The sequence below is a fragment of the Artemia sp. Qi Xiang Cuo genome, chromosome 8 (genome assembly GCF_049724085.1).
Source record: "Artemia sp. Qi Xiang Cuo chromosome 8, ASM4972408v1, whole genome shotgun sequence".
NCBI classification, from domain to species: Eukaryota; Metazoa; Arthropoda; class Branchiopoda; order Anostraca; family Artemiidae; genus Artemia; species Artemia sp. Qi Xiang Cuo.
In genome coordinates this window covers 54,976,153-55,002,468 of record NC_142801.1, presented here as the reverse complement: position 1 = coordinate 55,002,468, position 26,316 = coordinate 54,976,153, and the positions used below count along the sequence as shown (strand labels likewise).

The 26,316-nt window shown below is 36.6% G+C and overlaps 1 protein-coding gene across 1 annotated transcript in view; it reads right to left on the bottom strand.

The window, feature by feature from the left end:
• Window positions 1-285: 285 nt before the first annotated feature.
• The window catches only part of LOC148949577 (uncharacterized), a 47,870-nt gene continuing 21,839 nt past the window's right edge, over window positions 286-26,316 (bottom strand). The window contains exons 3-8 of the mRNA XM_089093604.1: window positions 19,337-19,472; window positions 18,106-18,188; window positions 6,897-7,082; window positions 4,650-4,836; window positions 3,137-3,219; window positions 286-666 (exon numbers count right to left, since the gene is read on the bottom strand). Of these exons, the coding sequence (XP_088949730.1) occupies window positions 446-666; window positions 3,137-3,219; window positions 4,650-4,836; window positions 6,897-7,082; window positions 18,106-18,188; window positions 19,337-19,472 (896 nt within the window). The 3' untranslated portion in view covers window positions 286-445. The remainder of the gene's footprint in view (window positions 667-3,136; window positions 3,220-4,649; window positions 4,837-6,896; window positions 7,083-18,105; window positions 18,189-19,336; window positions 19,473-26,316) is intronic.

Sequence of the window (26,316 nt, the reverse complement as noted above, 5' to 3'; positions counted from 1 at the left end):
ATATTTGTGGCATATATGCAGCAAAATTGCCACATTACGTTCATACAGTGAAACTTTAGGACTGCAGGAAGGTAGCATACCAACAACGTGCACTGGGAACGAGAGCCTTAAATATATTTGTGGCATATATGTAGCAAAAATGCCACATTACGTTCATACAGTGAAACTTTAGGACTGCAGGAAGGTAGCATACCAACAAAGTTCACAGGGAACGCGAGCCTTAAATATATTTTTCAAGGAAAGTTAGAACCTGAACATTACAACAACTACCGTTTGATACAAATCTTACTATAAAATGATTTTTATTACTATAAAGAGTCAAAATAAGGTGAAAATTAAATAAGACAGTTCTAAGAAGTCATTTCAATTTATGCTATATAAAGCACCGTTTTACACAATTAATAATTACGGTATAACTAGATATTCCCTCTTCAAAAACAGATTTTCACCAGCAGCCATCATCGCCAGTCGAGTAGCACGAGAGCTGGTTTTCATAACCCAAATCAACTTCAAAGATAACGGCCTGGCTGGTTAATTGTTCACCATATGGATCAACACAAAAACACTTGCCAGCCATACATTGCCATTTACGGAAATTACCGTTGGTGCAGCAGTCAGGTAATGCAGTGGTGTATTCTCGCAGCAGCTCCGTAGTTCTAGCACAATCTAAACAAAATATAGAATCTTATGCTGTGTTTTTTCAGGTAACTTCACGAAACTCCCACCATTTACCCGTGCCGCAGCCATTTAAATATTTCCCTCTCAATTACTTTGACTATCTGTCTTGGCTTTTCTCTTTCTACAATTAGCCATGTCTTGATGCAACCTACTGCAAAATACTTGATAACTTCAATTTTGAATTGTATTGTTATCAAGCATTCTGCAGTAGGTTGCATCAAGACATGGCTAATTGTAGAAAGAGAAAAGCTAAGACATATAGTTCAAGTAATTGAGAGGCAAATATTTAAATGGCTGCGGCACGGGTAAATGGTGGAAGTAAGTATGACTCTCTTATTGGACACACACTTGTTTGTTAGTGACTACTTCTGACTCCCTTGCAATCTTATCACTTTTCTAAATAGGAACATACACGGTGGGAAAGGGGGCTTTGGGCCCGTGACCTCTAAATTTCAGAATGATGGGACCTCTAACTTGAATTTCTTACATTTTGTGAATAATTAATCTTTTTTAGCTGTAAAAAAAAAAAAAATCCTCCACTCAGAGACAAAACCTTGCAAAAACACCTCTTAATCTGAATTAATTCAATCCATTCACTCTTGCTATCCAAAGGCTTTATATTTGCTCTGTTTTCGTGAGTTAACTTGAGCTTTTTTAATGAATGCGTGTTGCTCAGAACAACTAAAACTTATAACGAGAACATTTAAAGTACCAATGATGTCAAAGTCAAAACATTTTTTGCCCCTTGACCTCATTTTGGGTCAATTAGGCCGAAAATGTTCAGCTTTGAACTCCGGTTCATCTCATCAACTAGAAGATGTCAAAAAACGAGCTATTAAAATAATACTCGGAACCTGCTTCAGCAACTACGAAGGTACTCTTGAACTCATGAAATTGCCTTCAGCTCTTGAACCCATGAAATTGCCCACATTATTCGCCCAAAGACATGATTTAAACGTAAAATTTGAGATAACATTATTAGCAAGCAAAGAAGCACCGATCTATCTTTCCACATTCTGCACAGATTATTATAATTACTAGGCATCACAGTAAATTAAAGCCCGTGAAATACAGTAGAAACAGATTTATAAAATCCTTAGTGCCATATTTTGTAAGTGTAATTAATAAGTAACCTTTTTTTCTCATGTTCTATTTCTTTTTTTATTGTAAAAGTAGCATATTTTAGCCTTCGTTTTTTACTACTACGATAGCTATTTAAATATACGAATACGAAGGAACCCATTTTCTGATGTTTTTCTTTTGGTTGTTTCAAGATTGAAGGATTTCAGGACGGTAGAGAGTTTTTGTCAGTATTTTCAATTTGAGTGGTATTTCCAATTTCAAAAAACAAATAAGCTAAACTATTCAGTTCCTATTTTTCGTTTCCTATTTTCTTATTTTTTGGCCAAACATTTTCTGGGGCCAAACAATACAAACATAGAAAACAAGAATTCAATAAGAAATTTTCTAATTTACAGAAAACACCGCCCCTCCCCCCCCCCCAAAAAAAAAGGAATGCCAGAGGGAACAGAGAATATACAATAGAATACAGTAAAATTATTTAGCAAAGAAGAGTGCCTAGAAAAGGAAAAGAGAAAGCAAGACATTTTGTACTATGAAAGCAAAGAAGAACAAAGACAACCTGCTTTATATAATTAACGTCGAATAGTTGTTGACACCTTAAAAAGGTGTGAATTGTCCACTTTAGGAAGGTGTATTGGAAACAACAGAATCTTATTGTCTGAATTCCAGAATTCAGACAATTCCAGCATTGTCTGAATTCCAGCGTTGTTTGATTTAATTCAACAGTTCAGCTTCAACTCATGTTTCCTCAGATTTAACCCAGATTTGACTGCACATGACTTATTATATGTCTACTGCACATGATTTTTGCTCATGGATGCACATAATCCTGACCTTTATTACATGCAAAATCTTCAGTTAGAGCTATCTTCTTACGCAATTATTCTAGCAAAAATATTCTTATGTAGTAAGAAGATGTAAAGCTAATCTATGCTATAAAGAAACTTAGCTTTGTTTCTTCTTCGTCAAATAAAGTTAAATTAAAGTTAATATAATTTAAGTAAAATTTTACTGAAAGTTAATTTAAGTTATATGGTAGATAAGAGTGGAGATCTCTATACATTATTTGGTATATTCGTCTGGTTTTTTTAAGTATCTCATCATTAAACAGCCAGGTGAAATCTTTCCATATGAAACATTAATCTTACTGCCAGAAACAACCTTTTATGGATGAAATCACCATTTTCCAATCTTTGATAGTGTTTATAGTAATCGTTGATAGTAATACTAAATAGCAGTAGTAATGCTTTGATAGTGATTTGTGGTACTTTCATAGTAATCGTTGACAGTCTTTTTTAGTTTTTACGGCTATTGCTATCCTTAGTCAATGAGCCTATACTATCCAAGGATTGGAAAAATGCCAAAAAATTCTTACTGCATCGATAGTCATCATTGTCTGGGGCTGCACCAGGAGCATATTCAGAATAAGCAACTCCGTGGATATTAACACAGACGCTCCTAAAAGATTTTCAAATTATAAAGATATTACTTATATCAAATGGTCTCCAAGACTGTCTTCACTTTATAAATTACAAATATATTTTGTATTTCGTAATTATAGATGCAATTGTATGATTATAAATTATAAATACTTATATATTATTTTTATAATTGTAATTATAAATTATTAACATAATCTTTACAATTATAAATTAAATAATTAAAGCCTTAATTCTAATTTTGGTTCCCTAGCTTTAAAGCTCCAAGGTACTTAATGAATTTTCTATAATTTTTTGTTTCTTCCATTCTGTAATTTTAAACCAAGATAATTTTCATAGTTGTTTCCATAATTTCCAGAAATATAGCTTATTTTTTTACTTATTTATATTTATCTCTCTCTTTGATACTCTGTATCTAAATTTTGTAATTAACAACTAAGAAAACGAATTCTTATTCAAGCTATCAGATGTCCTGAGGAAAAAAAAAATTCAAATTCCCTATCCTTTTTAAAAAATTCTCATTTCTAGAGCTTTTTGAATACATACAAAGCGATTGCTTAAATTTCCAATGCTTAAAGGCAAGATAGCCTTAATCCTAATTTTGGTTCCATATCTTTAAAGCTCCAAGGTACTTAATGAATTTTCTATAATTTTTGTTTTTTCCATTCTGTAATTTTAAACCAAGATAATTTTCATAGTTGTTTCCATAATTGTCAGAAATATAGCTTATTTTTTGGCTTATTTTATACTTATCTCTCTCTTCGATACTTTGTATCTAAATTTTGTAATTAACAACTAAGAAAATGAACTCTTATTCAAGCTATCAGATGTCCTGAAGAAACAAAATTCAAATTCCCTATCTTTTCCAAAAATTTCTCATGTTTAGAGCCTTTTGAATACATACAAAGCGATTGCTCAAATTTCAAACGCTTAAATGCATAAAGTTTTTGAGGTTTACTCAAAAACTGACAATACCGCTAAAGCAACATTTGTCTACAATCAATTTAAAACAAAAAGATGGATTATTTCCATTCGAAAGCCCCTTATGTTACAAAAATTCCGAAGGCTACTAGCCCTGAATCTTTAAAAATTTAGAGAAAACAGTCTGGATTAGTTGTCGTATCAGCTGCACCCTCTACTCCCAGAAGATGTAGGATAGGTGAGGATATGTGAAGTCTCATGTAAATGAAAAATTTAGTATTTTCAAAAAATGGAAGAAATCGAAATTATTTACAGAAAAGAGGGGGCAGCAATTATAAAATACGAGAAATCTTCAAAGATTTGCAAATAAGCTATGTTTTAAATGAAGTGTTGCTATTAATGTTGCTATTCGACCAGTTGTTCATATATGTCAGTTAACAACAGGAAAGTTAATATTAAGTTGCCAGGGATAGTAGGGCTCACTTAAATGTCCTAGAAGAAGTAGATTATAGAAAAAGAAAATCTTACTGGTTGTTTCTTATCTGAATTTGGTGATAAAAACCATCTGGCTTACACTCTGGGAAATCTAACCCAAGTACATGGATGTTATCCTTTCCGTAAAAATCATATTCCTCTCGCACCTTTTTGTACTCCAACTCACAAGAGAAATAATTACTGTCTTCAAAATTATCAGCAAGGGGATATCTTGAGTTGACTACAAAAGAAAATTTAAAAACGCGTGTTGATAAGGACTGGCAGGTGAGGAAGAATCACCATTTTAACCTGATTCAGGAACAGTAACTATTATTTACATTATTACAAGTTTTACAAGTTTTCGTCAGAGCAAAATTTTCGCTGAAATAAATTTCACTATAAAAATTTTTACTACAATAAATAATTAATTCTGCAAAAGTGCTCATTTGGATATTAGGATTTGTCAGGTTTACTGGACCCTCCTTTTGCATTTAAAAAAGAGATAGTAAGAAAGTAATGAAAAAAAATGAACAAGATACGAGTTCTATTTATAAGTTATATTATAGTTTAAAATAAATTTAATCATTTCAAAAATAAATAAATAATAAGTAAATAAAAGATAGTATAACATTAATAAAATTAAACAAATAAAGAAATGAGTAATTATAATCCCACTACTAATAAATGAATAAACTAAATAAATAAGGCAGAGGAAAAATCATGCTCCGCAACTTCACCTCGAATATTTAACAAACTCAGCATTTGATAACTACTACAAGGGTTTTTTTTAGCTTTGTAAATAAAAGAAAGAAAATCAAAGTTAGGAAGGAAATTCGAAGTAAAACAAATAAAAGAAGAAGCAACTAAATTTAAGAAGAGGTAAATAAAATGATCTTTTAGATTAACAAATATACGAAGTGAATAAATAAAAATAACCTAATATTAAGAATAGACAACAATGGAGCAACTAAAGCTTTGAGGGTAACAATATAGACCTTGTTGTGTAGGGGGTGTCTAGAATATGGCACATAGTATCATTTTGAAATTTATTTTCAAATCTGAAAATCAATAGTTAAGATGAACTTAAACACCACTTTATTGTACAGGTGTCTCTTATGTCTAAACTTATTTTCCTGGGGGGGGGGAGGAGATTAAGCCTTGTAGATTTTACTGAGTCAATATCAGTAGTTTATCTTCATTGTTAAGAGTGCTTTAAGTGTTTAGTTTAAATATAAACTGTTAGGTAACTTGAAACTCAAGGGAACCGGCAAAAATTTCTTAAAAGCTAGCAAGCTAGCAAGCGTTGTTATTAAGGGGGGGGGGGGGGGTAAATATTTGAAAAAGACTTTTGCGGAACATTTTAGTATTTCTCACAAGTGATACATAATTTTAACTTACATTGGTAATTTTATGCTTCTGGTAAGTTTCTTTAATGCCTAGCCAATCATATAAGGCTAAACATTGCTAGCTGAAATCAATATTTATCTGGAGCCCTATTAAAATTAGAGCCAGTTAGTTTCTGAAACCCATAGGCCACAAGAGAATATATATTTCTTCTTTTTTTTTGTAACCATAATCCTGAACACAAGCGAGTATTTCTTGTTATATATATTGCATACAGCATGTGGATTTCATTAAAAAGTAATAAATTATATACATAATTTGGTATGTATATCTAGTTCCTCAAAAATATTTATTCTCATGTTTCTACAAAAGAGAATACGCTACAGTTTTGTTTTATGCCTTTCGTCCGCCATGGTCCTCGGCTAGTCAATAAACGTCTTTGGTCTTCCAGGGAGAATACCCCATTTACCTCCTTGAAGCACCAATTTTTTAGCTCAATTCTTTTCTTTTTTTGGATTAGTATGCAGACACGTTTGCCACTACCAGAATCGTATTCTGAGACGTGTAGTGTTTAGTTGCAGCTGAGTTTAGACTCTGGGTCTCGTATTACCAAGCTGAGATCAAACCAAATGCACCGCTCTATGCACAGAATATCTTCTATAGACATTAAGCACTAGCAAAGGCCACAGCCTAGGTATGATATACAACCATGTACGTTTGTTTCAGAAATGGGATACATCACAGCGTCACAAAAGGACAGGGTCACGGGAGAGAACTACAGTCTCCCGCATTCCCACCACATGCATGATCACCCATCTCTAAAAATGTGTCACTACACGCGTGTTAAGGAGGAGCCAATGAACAATGTGTAATATATAATGTGTCACAAATGCTTCAATAGACAAAATAAGAACGTGCATGACTGTATATATATCTAGGTTGTGAGCTAATACTTACAGCATTTGAGCCTATCTACTGCAGATCTGGGTATTGGTCCATCCGTTACTTGAAATTCAGGGTTGATACAGAAGCACAAATCTCCGATACATTGAAGAGGATCATAGTTGCCGTTTGGTAGACAACGCTGAAATCCAACATCTAGTAAACCTGCTGCTTCTGCTTTTGCGTAGTCTCGTGCACATTCTTTAAAAGAAGAATATAATTAATATTTTTAGTATTTTCTTTTTCTAGTTTTGCTTTCTTAAGCATAGTGATGCCAGTATTAGTATATCAATTCACCATTAAATGGTTTCACCAAAGCTATATTAATTTTTCATGATTATTATTCTTCTGGAACTCTTTTATGTGTTTTTTTTTTATCCCTCTTATAAAATTCAAACATTGGAGTCTATTTTTTTTTTTTTTTAAATCTTGTGCACATTATATATGTTTTAGCACACTAGAAATATTTATTCTGCGTATTCTGAGAACCTAAATGATCCTAATTACCTTGCTGGTAAATGCCTTGCTATCTCTAGAACCTAGACACTCACTTGGAGCAACACAGTGATGGCTGAGCCAGTATTTCTCAAGAGCTGGTTTCCGAGACTCATAAAAGATTTTACAATTACAATTTTGATGTTTACGCCCAAATTCTGAAGGCAAGCAAGTACGTTCTATAATAATATTGCATACAATCTGTAGGTTTTATTTAAAGCCTCTGAGATGACTCAAAAAAATAGTCTTGATGAATGGGATACACTGTATCGTAATCGCTTATCAATTTTCAAATAACAAGGCTACTGTAATGTATTCTATCTTCGGGTAAAGAGTTGAATTCACTTGTTTAATGGAGACCCAACACCTATAAATAAAGTGCATAAGCATAAGCAAACAATACAAAAGCAAGCAAAGCAATTAAATCAATATATTTCATCTTCTTTCTCATGTAGAAATGGCTTCCATCACTGCCAGGCTGGATAGAGGTGGATATCAACATGACAATCAATGCTCAGGTTCATACACGCAGGTGGTTTGGAAAGTCTACCTGAGCAAGTGACTCTTCCTGCATCTGGCGGAGCTTCAGGACTGGTCACAAGGGGTATGCCTGTATCAGTAGTTGACTGACATTGTAGACTTAATGCTCTTTCCTTCTCCCCCCTGACGTTTTGCCTTTCGGCTACGGTGAAATCATCATATTTGACAATTGACGGGGTTTCTTCGTCAGTACTGCTGTTCAACTCAGCACTGGATCGATCTGTGACAGGCGTCGTACTAGCTCCAACTGTCGCTGTTCCATCCGGGTAAGTATGTAGTTCAGGGCACTGGGTAACACGGCCTGCATGTAATGGGTGGGATGGTATAGGCCCTGGCTCGGCTATAACTGGTTCCGATCTGTGACGTAGGTGGTGCCTGTTTCTCCGAAGAGTACTGTCGTCTTGCAGACGCACCAGGTAAGAGCGCTCTTGTTGTCTCAACTTCTTCTCGACTTCGCCCTTGCGCAATCTACTATTTTCATCAAATTTCACCCTTACTTTCTCTCCTATGCTCAATTCTTTCAGCTCTTTGGCGGTCTTGTTGTGAGCTCTCTGCTGTCTGGCCTGAGCTTTCTCTCTTGCTTTCTCGAAAACCGGCTTCGCAATTATTTTCGGCTGCAGATGGGATGGCAGCGCTGGGACTATCGACCGGGTTTTCCTGCTCATGAGCAGCTGAACCGGTGTGTATGCTCCATCAACTGGGGTGTTTTGGTATTCCAGCAATGCGATGTATGGATCTGTTCGGCTTTCTGTCGCTTTCGTCATGATCCGTTTTGCCGTCTGGACCGCCTTTCTCGCTCATCCCATTGGACTGTGGGTATCGGGGACTCGAAGTGACGTGGTTGATATCCCAGGATGCTGCAAACGTTCGAAACTGCTCCGAGCTGAATTGTGGCCCATTGTCTGAAGTAATCTTCTCTGGTATACCATATCTGGTGAAATGCATTTTTAATTTCGAGATCACTTGCTGTGAGTTTGAAATGGCAAGTTTATTCACCTCAATAAATCTACTATAATAGTGTACCGTGATTAGGTAGTCCATACCACTGAATGTAAAGATTTCCAGGCCTACGTGTTGGAATGGATACTGGGGAACCTCTGAGGATATCAATGGCTCTTTCTGTTGATCCATTTGATGCATGGCGTATATTTCGCAACCAGATACTAGTTGCGTGATATCTTTCGTGATGTTAGGCCAAAATACAGAGCTACGAGCTCTTTCTTTTGTTTTCACAATGCCAACGTGTGACGAATGAAGCTGTCGCAGTATGTCTCCACGCAGTGCCTTAGGCACAACAATGCGTTCGCCTTTCAGTATAATACCATCGTTGATAACCAGCTCGTCTCTGTAGTTCCAGAATGGAAGAACGATAGATGGTACATCTTTTCGGTCGTTAGGCCAGCCAGATTCGACGATGTCTGACAGTGTTTTCAGCTCAACATCTCTTAGGGTTTCCTCACGGACTTCCTCTAGTTTGTTTCTGCTTACTGGAATATCTCTAAAGAACGCATGGATGGCTACTTCTCCTTCAATTTGAATTTCTGGGTCTTGGTCAGGTAAGTGCATTCGTGATAAGGCATCAGCTACCGGGATTTCTGTGCCGGGACGATACTGGAATGACACTTCATACTGCTGGAGCACTAGTATCATTCTTTGCAATCGGGGTGGTGCCCTATTTATTGGTTTGGACAATATCGCCTCTAAAGGTTTGTGATCCGTTGTCACAGTGATCTTTCTACCACAAATATATTGATGGAAATGTGTGCAGGCAAACACAATTCCCAGAAGCTCCTTCTTGATTTGTGAGTACCGTTTTTCTGTGTCACTAAGAGATCTAGAAGCAAAGGCTACTGTGGCGTGATCCGCAACCAGTTGAGCACCTAGCCCGTGTTGTGATGCGTCTGTTATCACTTCCACCTGGGCACTTTTGGTTTCAAAATAGGCGAGGTTGCTGCAAATGGCTTCCTGGATTTTGACTCGGGCATTGTTGTGTACTACTTTCCACTTGAACTCCTTTGCTTTGGCCAGGTCCCTAAGTGGCTGGTTTAGGGTAGAGAGGCCAGGAATGTACCTTGACAAATAGTTGTACATCCCTAGAAGAGTCTGCAATTCATCTTTGTTCTTGGGGGCTGGCATTTCTTTCATTGCCTTAATTTTGTTAGGGTCTGGTTCCATACCTCCCTTTGTCAGCATATGTCCAAAGTAGGGAATGGCTACGGCATCGAAAAGGCATTTCTCTTTATTGAACTTGATGCCTTTTTCACAAGCCCTCTGCATAACTGTCCTTAGTTTCCTATCATGATCTGTTGTACTTTCAGCCATTCCAGCAACATCATCTACAATCAGACCAACGTCAATACCTTCGAACGCCTCTTCCATTCGTTTTTGGTACTCATCCTGGGCTGATATGAGCCCGAAAGGATATCTCTTGAAGCGGTATCTTCCAATTGTTGTGCTGAATGTAGTGAGGTCAGCAGATTCCTCGTCTAAAACCATTGACCAGTAACCATTTCTAGCGTCGGTTTTGAAAAATCTTTCTGCTCCAGCACATCTCACTGCTACATCATCAAAGCTAGGAATAGGGTGGTAAGGATGCTTGATACATTTGTTTAAGTCCCCTGGATCTAGACAAATTTGGATTTTTCCGTCTGGTTTCTTTACAAGGACAATTGAATTCACCCAGTCTGTCGGTTTTTGTACCTTTTCTATGATGCCAAGATTTTCTAATCTGTCTAGTTCTTCTTTTAGCTTTGGCTGAAGGGCATATGGAACTCTTTTTGGTGGCTGGACTGTCGGAACAGATCCTTCCTTCAGGTAAATGTGAAAATTTCCAGGCAACATCCCAATACCTTGGAAGACATCATCATATTCCTTGAGGATCTGTTATACTTCAGGTCTGGTTGAAACCGTGGCTGGGTCATCAGTCATGCTACATGACATGCTAAGCACAAACTTGATCAAGTTCATCTGTTCGCTCGTTTGTCTACTAAGGATTGGTCCTTTGTGGGTTTCAACAACATGGAACACATGGACCGGCGGTTCTTGGTCCTTATACTGAATCACAATCTGTGCAATTCCAAGTACTTCAAGGCTGCATCCACTGTAGCTTGTCAGGATATCTTTGTTGGGAAGCAAGGTACGTCTTGGTTTTAAGGATCTAAATTCACTTGCTGGGAGAACGTTTGCATCAGCCCCTGCATCAATTTTGAAGGTTATTTCTTGTCGGTATTCAGGTAGGTTAACTTTAATCATCGGCTTTTGGACTGAATCGGTTCTGCTGTCAACAGACTCGATGAAGTATTCATTGTTTCCTTCGTTCTCAGCTGGCAGGGCTTCAATTTCGTTGACAGACCTGCTTTTGCAAACCTTTGCAAAATGATTTGGCTTCCGACACTTGGAACAGATCTTCCCTTTTGCGGGGCATTTGTGTTCGCGGCAGTACTGGTTCCCACAGAAGTAACAGTTTGGCGTCATTGTCTTTGGCAACACTTTTTTTTTGCGTATGGCTTCCGCTTCTTGCTTTACAGCACTAGTACTTTGTTCATTTCTCATCTGTGCATGGGTCTCCACAACTGTTTCAATTGCACGGCTAATATCAATAGCTTTTGCTAGTGTAAGCATTCCACCTTCACTTAATAGTCTTTCTCTTATCCGGTCACTCTGTACTCCAAACACCAGTCTGTCTCTCACCATTTCGTCCGAACTATCTCCGAAACTACAATCGAGGACCAGTAACTTCAGAGATGTCACATATGATTCAATTGTCTCTCCTTCTTTCTGATTTTGTTTGTGAAAAACGAATCGGGAAAATATGGGATTGGAACTGGGTTCAACATGCTCACTGAATTTTCTCAGATATACATCCACTTTATTTTTGTCTACTTTTGGAATCTGGAATGTGTTAAATATATCTCGGCCTTTTTCTCCTACCCATATCAGCAAGTAGGAGCACTTCACAGCATCAGCTTTTCCGGACAAGGGTCCTGTGAACATCAGTTCAGCATGCTGGCGAAATCGCTTCCACGAGGCTTTGAGATTGGCTGACGACCAATCAATTGTTGGATAGGGTGTGCTGTCCATTCTGACACCATGTAATGTATTCTATCTTCGGGTAAAGAGTTGGATTCAATTATTTAATGGAGACCCAACACCTATAAATAAAGTGCATAAGCATAAGCAAACAACACAAAAGCAAAGCAAGCAAAGCAATTAAATCAATATATTTCAGCTATGTTATCACATATTTGATTTTCTACCTAAAACTTTCATGTTTTATAAGCTGAAACACTTGTAACTTCCATTAAACCTGGTGCAAAACCAAATAGGCCGGAACATTCTTTAAGAGAAAAGCGAGAACAGCATTTTCTTCTTATTTTTTTAGTTTAGTATTTAAAATATTACTTAAAGCCTAGATTTTCAAATGAGTAATTTTATACCAATTCATAAAATAAGATTCCCAGGTGTTTCTCGGAAACCCTGGGATTCAGTAAAAAAAAAGAAACCAAAAGGGCTCTTTCATAAAGAGTTATCTAAACTGAAAAAAAAACTGAACGTTGTATATTTGTTTCAAAATCATTAATGTTATGGTTCTGAAACAACAAAAGGATTAATACAAACGAGTTTAAATAGTCTTTATTGAACCACATTCAATGAAACTTTAACCAAAAGTAGGATTATTATACGCACAAGGACAATTATTGTTTTGCTAGAAATAGCTGTGGTGGAACACTAATGTTAGTTCACAAAAATTTAGAACGAGTGAGAGGAGGAACCAAGATGTATTTTTAATATCTAATGGGGACAAATGTGTCACTTTTTTCTTATTAAAACAGCCATTTTTCGAATTTGTCGTTTTTTTCAATAAAAAAGCCATTTTTCATTGAAAAAAAATTTAAAATTGGAGGGGGAATACAGCAGGAGTAAAATACAGGAGCCCCCTCCTCTTTAAAACCACTGGGTTGAAGACCTGCCTCTTTTCAGAATCATATTTTGGTAACTTGAGACTTCATCTTAATTGATGGGAAAATTAATAAAATAATATTTTTGCATGCTGACCTATGGTTTTGTTACGCAGGTACCGATCTCCTGATTCACTCTGTGCTTACAGAGTCACACCATTGATCTTTTTCCAAACCAAAAGCCAGCTACACCAGGGCTCGAATCCCTTATCTCAGGATTTCAAGTTCAGTACGCTAACCTATCAGCTAGTAATGTCATGTCTTAATTGGTAAATAATGGTAATAAAAATCTTCTGTTTTCGGAAAGTAACATGTACAAGCCTAATAGCACTAATAAAATAAAGTAGATACTGTTCTATTTTTCATATTCCTCTTAGCACTGAAGTTATACTCTGTTGTAAGTATGGAATGGCCATTGATTTGAGATGATGCGAAGATATGATCTGTTCCTTTTGTACTATACCCACTAATACGATAATCTGCTTTTCACAATTTGTGCATAAACTTCCTAATGTGTCTAGTCTTTATGGCCTTTATTACACCAATTAAGCCATTAACGCCCAAGACCAGTTACCGGTAAAATTTTGCGATGCTAGCTTAAGTGCAGTTAAATTGGGTTTTAACTTAAGTATTTGTGGTTCAAAATTTTTTTCGCATCAACGGTGTAAACATGGTGCTATATTCCCAAATGAAAAGGTTGGGCATTAATGTTGGCCTTGGAACTGAATGGCATAAACGTATACATATCTTTTACCATGTTTAGTTGACGTTTGTATACAAGACAAACTAAAGTTAGGTTTAGAATTGTTCGTGGCACCGTTGCAAGCAAAGTTGGACACTCAGTACTTTTTTTTACATACTTGGCATTGATTCTACTTCTCTGCTGTCACCAATACATGCCTGGGTTGGTTTCTTAATATAGATCTGCAGAGATCCTGAACTACTACCATAACCTGGATGGCAGGTTTCGTTCTGGTGAACGAAACCACGTTTTTTCCTGCTGAAGCAGTTCTATAGAGTTCTATTTTGTTGCTATACAAGCAGCTGTACTATCTTTCCGCTTTACAGCAATGCCACCATAATCTGGACGACGTGGTTTTGTTCTGGCAAACGAAACTACGTTTTTCCCTGCTGAAGCAGTTCTATAGAGTCGTAGTTTGTTACTACAAAAGCAGCTGTGCTATCTTTCCACTTTACAGACAAAACCACTGCATCTAACTTGTAATCATATTACCACGTTCCTTCTTTTCAATAACTTTAGTTTCTTTGAGACAACATCCTTTCGAGTGGTTTCCACGTGCAGTGACTGTAGTAAGAAATCAGTGAATGAATTATTAAAGAAGACTTCGTGTTGATTTTCAACAATAGATTTTTGCTCACTTTTCCCACTGTACAAATCGATTTTGCAAGGATATTCATGAGAAAAGATGGCACCCATACTTTGTTCCAAATCGAGTCGTTTTTTTTGGATAAACATTGCGTAGCTGTGACGAACAAAGAAAGGCGTGATATGTCATCCACAGCGAGCCTTCTGACAAAATTTCCCATATTTTTAATGGCATCTACAAGTGGCATCGCTTTAGCCGTTTTGTCACTTCCCTGGAGCCATTTTGTCACTCTTCATTTACGGCTCTTGACTTGTCCAGCTATAGGAATGACTAGGTCGTCTAACCAACCAGTTCATATTTTAACAGGGAAGATGATGATATCCTGATAGCTGCAAACCTGCCAAAAATATTTCAAGTTCTTCAAAGCTCAATAGAAGCTGATGCCACCATTCTAAGAAGTATATCGTGCTGTTTCCTTTTTGACAATAGTACGATCAGTTTCGTCCTAGAGTTTACAAAAACCTCAAGTTCAGGCATGCCTATCATGTGACTGACCTTGTCTGTCAGTCTAGGTAGTGACTATGATGGAATATCTCCAGACTATGGTATGTTTTACCAGTTTGGTATATCCCTTTGGTGTTCTTCAAAGGCCAGTACTACTTAGGTGTGAGTCTTGAAGACTGTCCGTGCAATACTACTTGGTTTTTTTTTATACGAAGTCTTAGTGGAACGTCGTCTAAATCTTCAGCACGCAATGTAGAAGCAACAGGAAATCTGGATGGACTATCTCAAACTACATCGTCTGCAATGAAAGTATAGGAGATATCCGGCTTTATCGTCTCCGCAACATAACTTGAAAGATCCCTCAAAAAATCTGGGCCAATTTTGGGCAAAAAAACTAAAATAAGACGTTCCCGAATGGAAATTTTGGGCGCTAATGGGTCAAGACGACTCGTAAAACAAGTTGTAGATTAAAACAAACATTTGTGACTGTTTCTTTGTATTGAATACTAGAAATTCTATTTTGAATACATAGTTTCATTACAAAAAATTGTCATAGCATATTTCAGCCAATAATTTTTTCAGTCTGATTTTATTTATAGAAATTGAACCATAGAACAAATCTTGGGTTTTTTGTTTTATAATAGTTAAGTGAGCAATTTTTCCATACGTAGTAAATAATACTTAAATCTTTAGATTATTAGTATTTCCTTTGTACCATATTTTTTATGCGTCACTTAATTCCTTATTTTTTTTTTATATATTCCTGGGTATGGGCCATAATCTTATTATTATTAATTTATAAGTTGCAATCAATTAAAATGCGGTTTTTCCTGTCGGATCGCGTCTTATCTTAAATGAAGTAATCCGCCTCTCCAAATGTGACGAGGGGATATAGACCCACGAGGGTATCATTTGCATTGCACACAATACCTCCTGCAACCATACTGTCATTTCATAACTAATACAATATTAATTGGAAAGACAATAAGATATTTTTATTATGATGATAAAACCAAAAACAACGAGAAAATCTGATATTTTGATACCAGCTGTGAGGGTTGTCTCTAAGTAGAAAAACACTCTGAAAATGCCCTCAATTATTTGCTTTGCCATTTTCCGTGTGCTAGAGAACTCAATTATCATTAACGCTGATAAATTATTACTATTATTTCTTCAGGATTACATAAAATTAATTTGCATTAATAGACGTACAGAAGAATCAACACTGTTATTCCCTTATGTGTATTATAAACATTTTAGGACTAATTCCTTTGTCACTGCCAATTTAGGCTGAAAGTAGTAACAAATCAATTAGTAATCATAAGTGATAATTAAGTTTTTAGAACTTACTTTGCCTTTATGTCATAGTTTTAATAAGAATGTCTCATTATTTTCTGATTTATAGTCTGATTTATTATCTGATTTATAACACATTACCTTGTTGTCTAAAAAAAGTTGATTGAATAAGTATATGAACAACGGCACAGATTGGTAATCATATAAATTCGTAAGCTATAAGTTCATAAGCTTATTGTTCCACATCCACAAACAAATAAATTAAACAACACTTTCGCGCTGGAAAAAACCTATGAGGGTTTGCTGTCGCGCCAAAGTCCAAGTAACTATGTACCTATGAACTCAACTATTCAATTAAAACTATTATAAATAAATAAAAAATAAACAAACTATATATATATATATGAAAAAGACAGATAAATAAATAAAAAACTGAATTAAAAATAATAACAGATATGTAAAAATATTAAAGAAAAATAATAATGACGAATCCAGTCTCCATCCCTCTTCAATAATCAACTCCCCCCTGACCTCCCTCCCAAACTCCACCTTAGCGCATGTCCACCCTTACCTTTTCAGCCCACCCTTAACTCTCCAGTTTCTCTCCCTTCCCTACCCACACCACCAGCCATAGTAAAACTGAACAAATTTCCCCCAAAAAATAATCTTTTAATTTTTTTTCGAACTGAGGTACGTGTTCCGCCACCGTCATGCTTGATGATAGATGGACACTTGTCCATACATACAGATGGACACTTGTCCATACATACAGATGGACACATTCCGTACAGATGAACACACGTGTTTCATTGAAAATGAAGACCTGGTACCACGACGCAAATCAACAACTATATTATCATTTTGCCTAGTTGTATAATGATGCAGGTCACTATTTATTTCTTAAAAACTCTTCGAAACATCAGGGGTTAAACCATTCATTTACTGAAACACAAATACTGCAGCTTGATAATCTCTTATCTGACCTATATTAAGGAGCTTCAAGGTCCTAAAACAAGCAGAGGTGCCATGTACATCCTCTACATACCCACCGATTGTTCTATAAGCTTTATTTTGTAGAACTTGCATTCTTCTATAGTTGCATAAGAAGCTACTGCTCCATAGGAGGCAACTTTAGGAGATGTGCGGATAAACCAATGAGTAGTATATAGTTGGAAGTGTTCTTTGAGGAAAAAAGTGCTACAGACGTTGAAGTATTCCAACCCAAGGGCAATTTTCGATGAAATTGTTTCGCTGTGACATTTCCATGTCAGATAGTAATCAAGATAAAACCAAGTAGCGGAGATAATCAAATTGTTGAACTGGATAACCACATAAAGTTACCTGGCCAGACACATCCAGCGGTGAGCCTACGAAGGCCGTATCCAGGGGGGGACCTACCTGGTTAGAACCCCCCCCCCTTCCTCCCCCACCCCCGAAATGTTTGTTTGACTCGTAAAAACGCAACAAAAATGGACATAAACAAATTTTGTATACGTTTTTTGAGGTTTTTTATGTCCCCCCCTAAAAAAAAAATTAGTAATCCCCCCCGAAAAAATCCTGGATGCGCTTCTGAAGCCTACTCTACAGAACGTCAATAAAAATGTCTTACGAACATTTACACACAAAAGACTTAATGAAGTAAAAATATCCAGCCCTTCCAATGCCAGATTCGCTTTGCTCACCCGGTCCTTCACAGATGAGACGAACACAGTTAAAAAGGTATCATGAGGAAACGAGATAAGACACATATCTTTCAAATAAAGATGCATGAGATCAACGTAGATGAGGTAAAGCAGTGGACCCAGCACTGACCCTTGTGTTGCTTAACACGTCACTGGAGATGCTGCTGAACTCAAATCATTCAACACTACTTTGAGAGATCTCCCTGTGACATAACTGTCAAACCACTTTAAGCACTTTCTACGGACACCTAACAACTCCATCCGACTTAGTTGACTTTGAAAATCAACTATATCGGATACTTTGCGAATATCTATAAATACAGACAAATATCTTTCGCCTCTGTCCATATAACTGTAAAAAGATTCCGTAAGTTATATAATAGTTAAGTTATATAAACACAGAAGAAGAAACTTCGCTTACCACAATCCATTTCAAGGCTTGAAGGATCGGCTGGAGCTACTTCGCCTGTCAAACGGTTATTTTCAGGATCAACACAGTAGCACCTATGATAAAAAATATATAATGACAAATGACAATACCCATGACTATGAAAGCACTTTTGACAGAAAACACTATATATATATGTATATATATATATATATATATATATATATATATATATATATATATATATATATATATATATATATATATATATATATATATATTATATATATATATATATATATATATATATATATATATATATATATATATATATATATATATATATATATATATATATATATATATATATATATATATATATATATATATATATATATATATATATATATATATATATATATATATATATATATATATATATATATATATATATTGATATGTAAAGTCTGGTATGCTTATGCACCTGTGTGCTTATATTAGTGCGCCATCCACTACTATAAACTGTACGATTTGTTTTAGCCTATTTCGTATATAGATTACACTAGAAGGGGACCCAGCAGGGTTTTTTTTTGTAAAAAGGTGGACGGGACAAATTAGAGTGAAAGCAGAGGAAAAGCAATGGTATACATAGGGGTTGGAGCATTTACCGTTGTTGGATTCTGTTGCCCCCCCTCCCTGTAGATTTTGAAAAGTATCTTTCTCTGATATTTTCATCGATAAATGCATATTTTTGATATTTTTTTTATAAGAAAAGCTCCTTATATTTTGAAATATACACTCTTCCCTCCCATTTATTTTCATGAGTAGGTACCAGTAAGTGAAAGCCTTCAATTTGGAGCACACACAGCAGGAACCACCGATGTCAGGTGAATTGATTCTTCAACGTAAAGAAGCACAAGAGGCTATATGATGTAAATGAAGCTCAAAAGGCTAACAGATACGAACTATTTTTAGAATATCTTTTTCATAAAATCATAATTTTTTTTTCCATTTTCTTCTGAATCCCAGACAAAATTTCAATTCCTTATCAAAACCTCCCTGTACCCACAATAACTGACTCTTCAGAAATAAACTCAATTCCAAGTGCCTTTATATCATACATTTTATCGCAGTTCTAGTGCTTTCATTTTGATCTCATTCTTTTCGTGGAGCCTCTATAGACCCTACGTGGAATCCAGGTGTAACTGAGGGTCTGTGGAGTTCTGACTGAGGAACAATGGTCTTGAATAATACTATTGCTTACGTGAGACCATAGAGACATCTTTTAGGCTCATAGTCTCCATCTACGGTGCATGACGGTTTGACGGTAGCAATTCCAACTGATCCTGATTCTAACATCTCATTGTATTGGTCAAGTGCACGTGTACAGTCAGTTGACACTGAAAAAAAGCAGAAAGATCTCAGTTACAATTTATTCTTTTCATTCTTTGTCTTGTACTTTTTTTTTCTTTTTTTTCTTATAGTGGGTAGAAAAATTATTTATTTATTTCACTCGTTTTTATTAGCAAATCTGAAATGCCAATACTTTCACCTACTAGAAATGACAGACAGAGCCATTAATAATATATTTTCTATTAAAAATGTTTTACCTTGTTACGGAAACAAACTTTTTTTTTTTTTTTGCTTCTAATCAGTTGGTTGACGGACACGAATACCGATCAGACCCTGGTCACATTAGGTAAGAATCGTGACTTCAGATGAATAATGTATTTTTCTCTCTTTCGAATGATATTAGAAATATTTTCTAGAATCAATGTTTACATCTCTGTTTCAAAATTCCAATTTACTGTTTTCGCGAGATATACTCCAAGAAGTAGGATTGGTAATTTGCTCTCTAGATTAACACCATGCACACTCAAGGTGGGATCATTGGAACTCCATTCCATTGAAGAGGGGGAAGTGACGAAGAAGATATTGGAGAAAGATGGACACTGCTCTGGTCTGAAGAAGAAGGGGAGTCAGTTTTGCTCTCCAAAGCTTTTACATCTATCTCACCAGGTCTACTGTGAGCAAAAATCGAGGAATAAGGACGTGAAGATAACTATTTTTACCTGCTATGCACCAACAAACGATACTGATGATGAAGAAAAGGACGACTCCTATGCGTTACCGTTCACTTAGATCTCCACCGTGCTGCAACGCGTCTACTTCTTAACCCAAAGAGATTTTAACACCAGTAACCAGTATTGATAACAGCTCGGATCTCTACAGTACAGCTGTTGGACACGTGACGGTGGATATACTGAATGATAACGGTGAAGGACCACTAAATTGCTGCATCACCCACGTCTCATCAGTCACAAACACATGGTTCGGGACATTACGAAGTACATATGTTGAAGCAATAATGGCACAACAAAAAAGATGCTTGACTTCATCACTTGTTAGACGACGCTGGTTCTCGCCTGTCCACAACTGCCACTCATACAGAGGCACCAACTTCGGCAATTCCAACTAACGTCTTGTTTCTGCACGGATAAAAGTTTAACTGAAGGCCAACAAGAGTAGCTCCTCCTTCTACAGGACGAAAGATATCTCTCGATTGCAACACAATCCCTTGGTTCACTAAAAGTATGTGGTTGAAGTCTGCACCGCTTTGAGGCTCTCCTTCAGAAAGGGAGTCATCGTGGAGCACTTTTAAGGACAATGATCTTGAGTGGCCACAGAAGTTGTGGGCCTAAAGCAGCGAAAAAATAAAGAGTGGATAAAAGCCAGACATTTGAACTATTCGAGTAGAAACGGCGAGCAGGAATACGAGGATATATAACCATCTACAGAAATACCAACAAACAATGTAACTATATGCTCCACAAGAAAAGAAAGATTTTATAGGGGGCAAAGCTACTGAGATCTTGATATCTACCCAAAAGAAAGACATTTCACAACGTTCAAGACCCTGCGTGAGGTGACCGACCAACAGACTATGGCGTCCATAAGCTTGAAAGCAGTAAATGGAGAAACAATATGCAATCAGTCACAATATCTAGATCTATGGGATAAACAATTCGATGAGGGGCTAAATTCAAATCCACCAGATGGCATTGACACAGGGCTCGTTGCTGCCACGGTAAAGGCTACTCCTGTCCTTGGCGGCACCGAATTTTTGCCAGAGGAAAATTAGAGATACATAAATAAGGCGGCCACATGATATTTTGGCTACAGTTGATATTCAGCATCTGCCGCACTGAAGTAATACCGTCAGATTGGAAGAAAGGAATCCTTGTTCCAGTGTCCATGCAAAGAGGCAGTAAAACAGACAATAGCAACTACTATCAGTAGAGGTATCACCCTACTGTCTCTTCCTAGAAAGCCGTTTGCTATGCTGCTGCTGAAACATGCAATAACTCTACTACATGCTATACTCGACACCCAACAAGCCAGAATCATATCAGGAAAATCAACAACTGAGCAGATACATATGGTCAGACAGATCGTTGAGAAAACACTTGAATACAATAAAAAAGCTTATATAGCTTTCATCAAATTTCGTTCTGCCTTTGATATTGTAGACAGACAATCCCTGTGACCAATCCTGGGTGCGGCAAGCCTACCTAAAAACATAGTCAGAATCATTGAAGAACTTTATAGCAACGAAGAAAGTGCCATCCTGGTTACTGGGAAGCTTTCTTCTTCCTCCTCCATTAACAACAGAGTAAGGCAAGGATGTGCTGCTCTACCTGAGCTATTTAACTGCGTCATCAACCACATTCTGAACTAGACAAACTGCGTCCACCATTTCGACATCAGTTATGCCGAGAAGACCCTCTCTGGTATTGAATTTGCGGACGATGTAGCTGTCCTTAGTGACAATCTTGACCTACTTAAATCTGTACTCGAGACACTCCCCTCCACAACCTCTAGAGTGGGGCTGCAAATTAATTCAGTATTGATTCAGAGTTCAATATACAAACAGCTTGATTAAATTAGATACATCGTTTCACATTAAACTATTGCCTAACAGAAAACTTTCAGTAAGGACATAACTTATCCTGAGTTTTTCATTCACAAACGGATTATCTTTTATAGTTGGCAGTTTTAAATCAAACTTGTCTAACTGGTTTGCTCGATAAACGGATAAGCTAATAAAGGACCTAATTTGAATTTCGATTGATAATTTTGAAGGAAAAAGCGAGATAGCAAAAAAAAACTGTGCCAAATGTTACCTGAATGAATTCAGACGACCTCTGAGCGCAGGACCTAAACTAAAGATTTGTTGTATGACCATTTGAATAATTTATGTATGACCTTTTGAATGGAAGAAAAAAAGGGGAAAAAAGGAAAAAAAAAATTTGAGTTTGTGATTAATGTTTGGTAAATATGACTTTGTTTTTGCTTTTTGTTGTATTTCTTCTGTATTGTAAGTCTAGTTTATTGCTACTATTGAATAAAAAAAATGTTAAGAAATTAATCAAAGGAAAAATGTGATAGTTTAGGTCTCACGCTTTAATGTCAGCAATTAGGTAATAATTGCTACAGTTGAAAGTTGCCATGATGGAAATGTTTTGTTTCTTTATTATTATTTTTTATTATTATTATTCTTTAGCTTTTTAGTTTCGATAGGTGTTGAGTATAATACTTGCTCAGATGAGAAGGTAGATGAAATATCGACAGGTGTTTTTGTGTCAACTGTTACTCATGGTTATTATGGCTGGGGAAAGCTTGGCGCTGCTTGAGGGTAATAGAGTAAGATTTTTTGATAGTTTGGACACGCAGGTTAGGGATGGTAATCAGGGAATAATATGCCGAGGTTTTCCTGATGCTAAGTATGCTTTTGCGAGTGGTATTATTCGTGGTTCGACGCATTCTGCGGATTTTACGGTTATGCATTTTAATTGTCAAGGTCTAAATAGCTCATATGCGTATTTATCTGAGTTGTGCCAGGAGAGCGATATTCAGGTTGTAGTTTTAACTGAAACTTGACTGCTTCACCACAATAATTCTTTGTTACATATAAATGGATATAATTTATTTAAGAAAAATAAGAAAAATTACCAGCATGGTGGTCTGGCGGCATATGTGAGGTCGAGTCTTAAGATAAATTAAATAAGCCGTAGATAACGAAAAGCCTTCTAAAATATACAAATAGAAGGCACGATTTATATCAAGAGAAAACCCTGAGCCCAAATACATTTAATGAAGGGTTCTATAAACGATATAATAATGCTCGGAATAAGCTTCTCAGAAAATCAAAGTGGGATTATTATCAAGCTGCATTTAAGAAAAGCGAAGGCGATTGTGCAAAAACATAGAAAATTATTAAGTCAATAATTGGCGAGAAAGGGCATGTATTACCGAACATGATGACCCAAGGAATTGGAAAATAGTATGGTGGAACATTTTGTTGGTTGGAACATTGTTGAATCGAGAAGAATGACCGAACGAGATGTACCGGAGGGTGAACCTTTCAAAAAATACCTTCCCCCAGAGAGTGAAATAACCCTTTGGCTGAGTAAAGTTACAGATTCCGAAGTTGAAAAACTAATTAAGGAAATAAAATATCGGTGTCCGGTGCCGATTTCTTGTCACTTAAAGTTGTTAAACAAGTGTTGCCGGAATCACTTCCAATGTTTGTTGAGCTGGTTAATAATTGTTTCAGGGTTGGTGTTTTCCCATCTCGTTTTAAAATAGCTAAGGTGAAATCTATTAACAAAGGTGGTGATAAACAGGATTACTTCAATTATCGGCCAATTTCCCTTTTGCCGGTCCTTTCTTGAGTAATGGAAAAGTTGCTGTATTGTAGGTTGATTTCTTTTTTATGTAAGAATAATTATTTTTTTAGTAATCAATTTGGATTCCGTAGGGCTTAGACGAGCATGCTCTTCGGCTTATAGTGACAATAGTAAGCGATGGAGTAGATGGTCATATGAAGGTAGCTACACTATTTTTCAATATACTGAAAGCTTTCAATACCGTTGACCACCAGATTTTGTTAGGGAAGCTTAGGAATTGTGGTGTGTGTGGTAATGTGATTAAGTTACTTGAATCTTATCTAGCAGATAGGTCAATATTTATGGAAGTAGGAGGTATCGCGTCTAGCCGTTACCCAATCGAGTGCGGTGTTCCCCAAGGATCTCCACTTGGTCCACTGTTGTTCACTGTTTATATTAACGATCTATGCAACGCAGTGTCTGGCCTAACAAATGACCTAAGTTCCGATTTTGGAGGCCCAAAGAAGGTCATCGTATTGTTCGTAGATGAAACAAATCTGACGATTATTGCTCGTACGGAGCAAGAGTTAGTCGAATTGTTAGAAGGTGACCTGCAGAATATTGAACGATGGATGACATCGAAAAAACTGGCTATCAATTTTAATAAATCTAAGTGCATTATTTATGGGGGATCTAAGAATTACTATCCATGGTAAACAACCCTGAATGCTGGTCCGTCCCAGATATCTCGGAAAGTACAGTAAAATACCTGGGAGTTATTCTGGATGCGACCCTCTCGTTTGTAGAACATATCCAGTGTGTATCTTCTAAAGTGGTCCGTAATGTTGGAATGATGCGTAAATTAAAGCATTTCTTTCCTGTTAGAATTCCGCGTCTTATTTATTTTTCATTGGTGCACCCCTATTTACTTTACTGTTGTTCAGTTGTGGTCGTCCACATTCATTGCACATCTTAGGCAGTTACGTTCTCCAGAATGGGGTTATCAGGATTCTTTCTAATAATAATTCTCGTTCTTCGGTAAGGGATCTGTATAAGAGTTTACATATACTACTGATTTCTGGTCTGTTTGAGTTCTATAGAGCACAGTTAATGTTCGATATTTTGAATAATGTAACACCGGATTGCATGCATAATAACTTTTGTTAAGTTTATGAACGTCATCAATATAGTACTCGAAACACAGGTATGATTCAATGACCAATGAAACCATCGACTCGGTCTGGCTTCTCGCTCAGACACCAGCTTCTGTTAACATAGGAAAGACTTCCAGGTGAGATTCTAGACCAGACGGTTAGACTGGATTTCCGTTCCTCAATTTCCTCGACGGTTAGACTCGATTTTGATTAATGTGTTGTTTTTTTTTCTTTACCTCAAGTAGTGCCAAACAGTATGAGGATTGGTAATAAATATTAATGGTACCCGTCGGGGAATTGAGTGAGCAAGAGGTGTCTTGTCTTTTTTTGTTTGTTTTTTGTTTAAAAGATGTGAGGATCTTAAGTTGAAAAGAGATAGTGCTTGACAAGTCTGAATGACCGGGCTTCTGGACGTTTGTAAATATTTATGTAAATAAAGTGATTTCTCTATAAAAAAAAATAATTGAAGAGAACAAAAATAATACCAATAGATAAGACTATATCGGCGTCACCTTAGCTGTTGAAATTAATGGCCAAGCTGTAAAATTGGTAAGGCAGTTCACATATCTCGGATCAATTATGTCCTCAAATGGAACACTTGACGCCAAAATCTCTGGCAAATCAACCAAGGCAAACTCTGTATTTGGACGACGTCTGAAGGTAGTTTTCCGCGAGCCACAAATTTATTTGCTAAACCAAAGCTCAAAGTTACAACGGTATAGACTCAAGCATCATACAATATTCTTCTGAGACGTGGCCGATAACGTAGACACAACTATGAAAAGTCGATGCCGTTCAAACTAGACCCCTGCGTTGACTAGGAGGCTTCAAAGGGTATGATAAGGTTCACAACACTTAGATTTCTCTACTCAAGCAGAAGCCCATTCCCTGAGGTGGTAAGGCCGGCTACTCCTCCTCCCGTCAAGCGACCTTGCAAGGATCATCACGGGTTTCAATCCCTCGGGAAATGGTTGATGATGTCATAGAGCGAGACCGTACACAAGGTTGGCTGATGTAGTAAACCAACGACTCCTTAGGCACAACATTCACCAAAACGAAACTCCATCACTAGCCCGGGACAGGACAACCTGGAGACGACTGACCGCGACGTCAACTAGTTCCCTCTACCCTGGTGACCCTGCTGAACAAGAGCGTTAAGTCATGAAGTAAGTCAATGTTATAGAATGACTGTTTTGGCAGCCATACCCAATTATTGTTTGTTTGTTTTTTTGACGAAATTATACTTTCAATTTCCAATTCCCAGATAGAGACTAAAACAGATATAAATCAAAACAGATAAGCAATAAGATTACCTTTCTCGACAACTTTACCCATACTCTTCTGTGATGCAAAATTTGGGGGGAGGGACCTTTGCTGCCCTAGATTTTTTTTTGTCCCCATCCACCGGGTTCTAAAAGAAA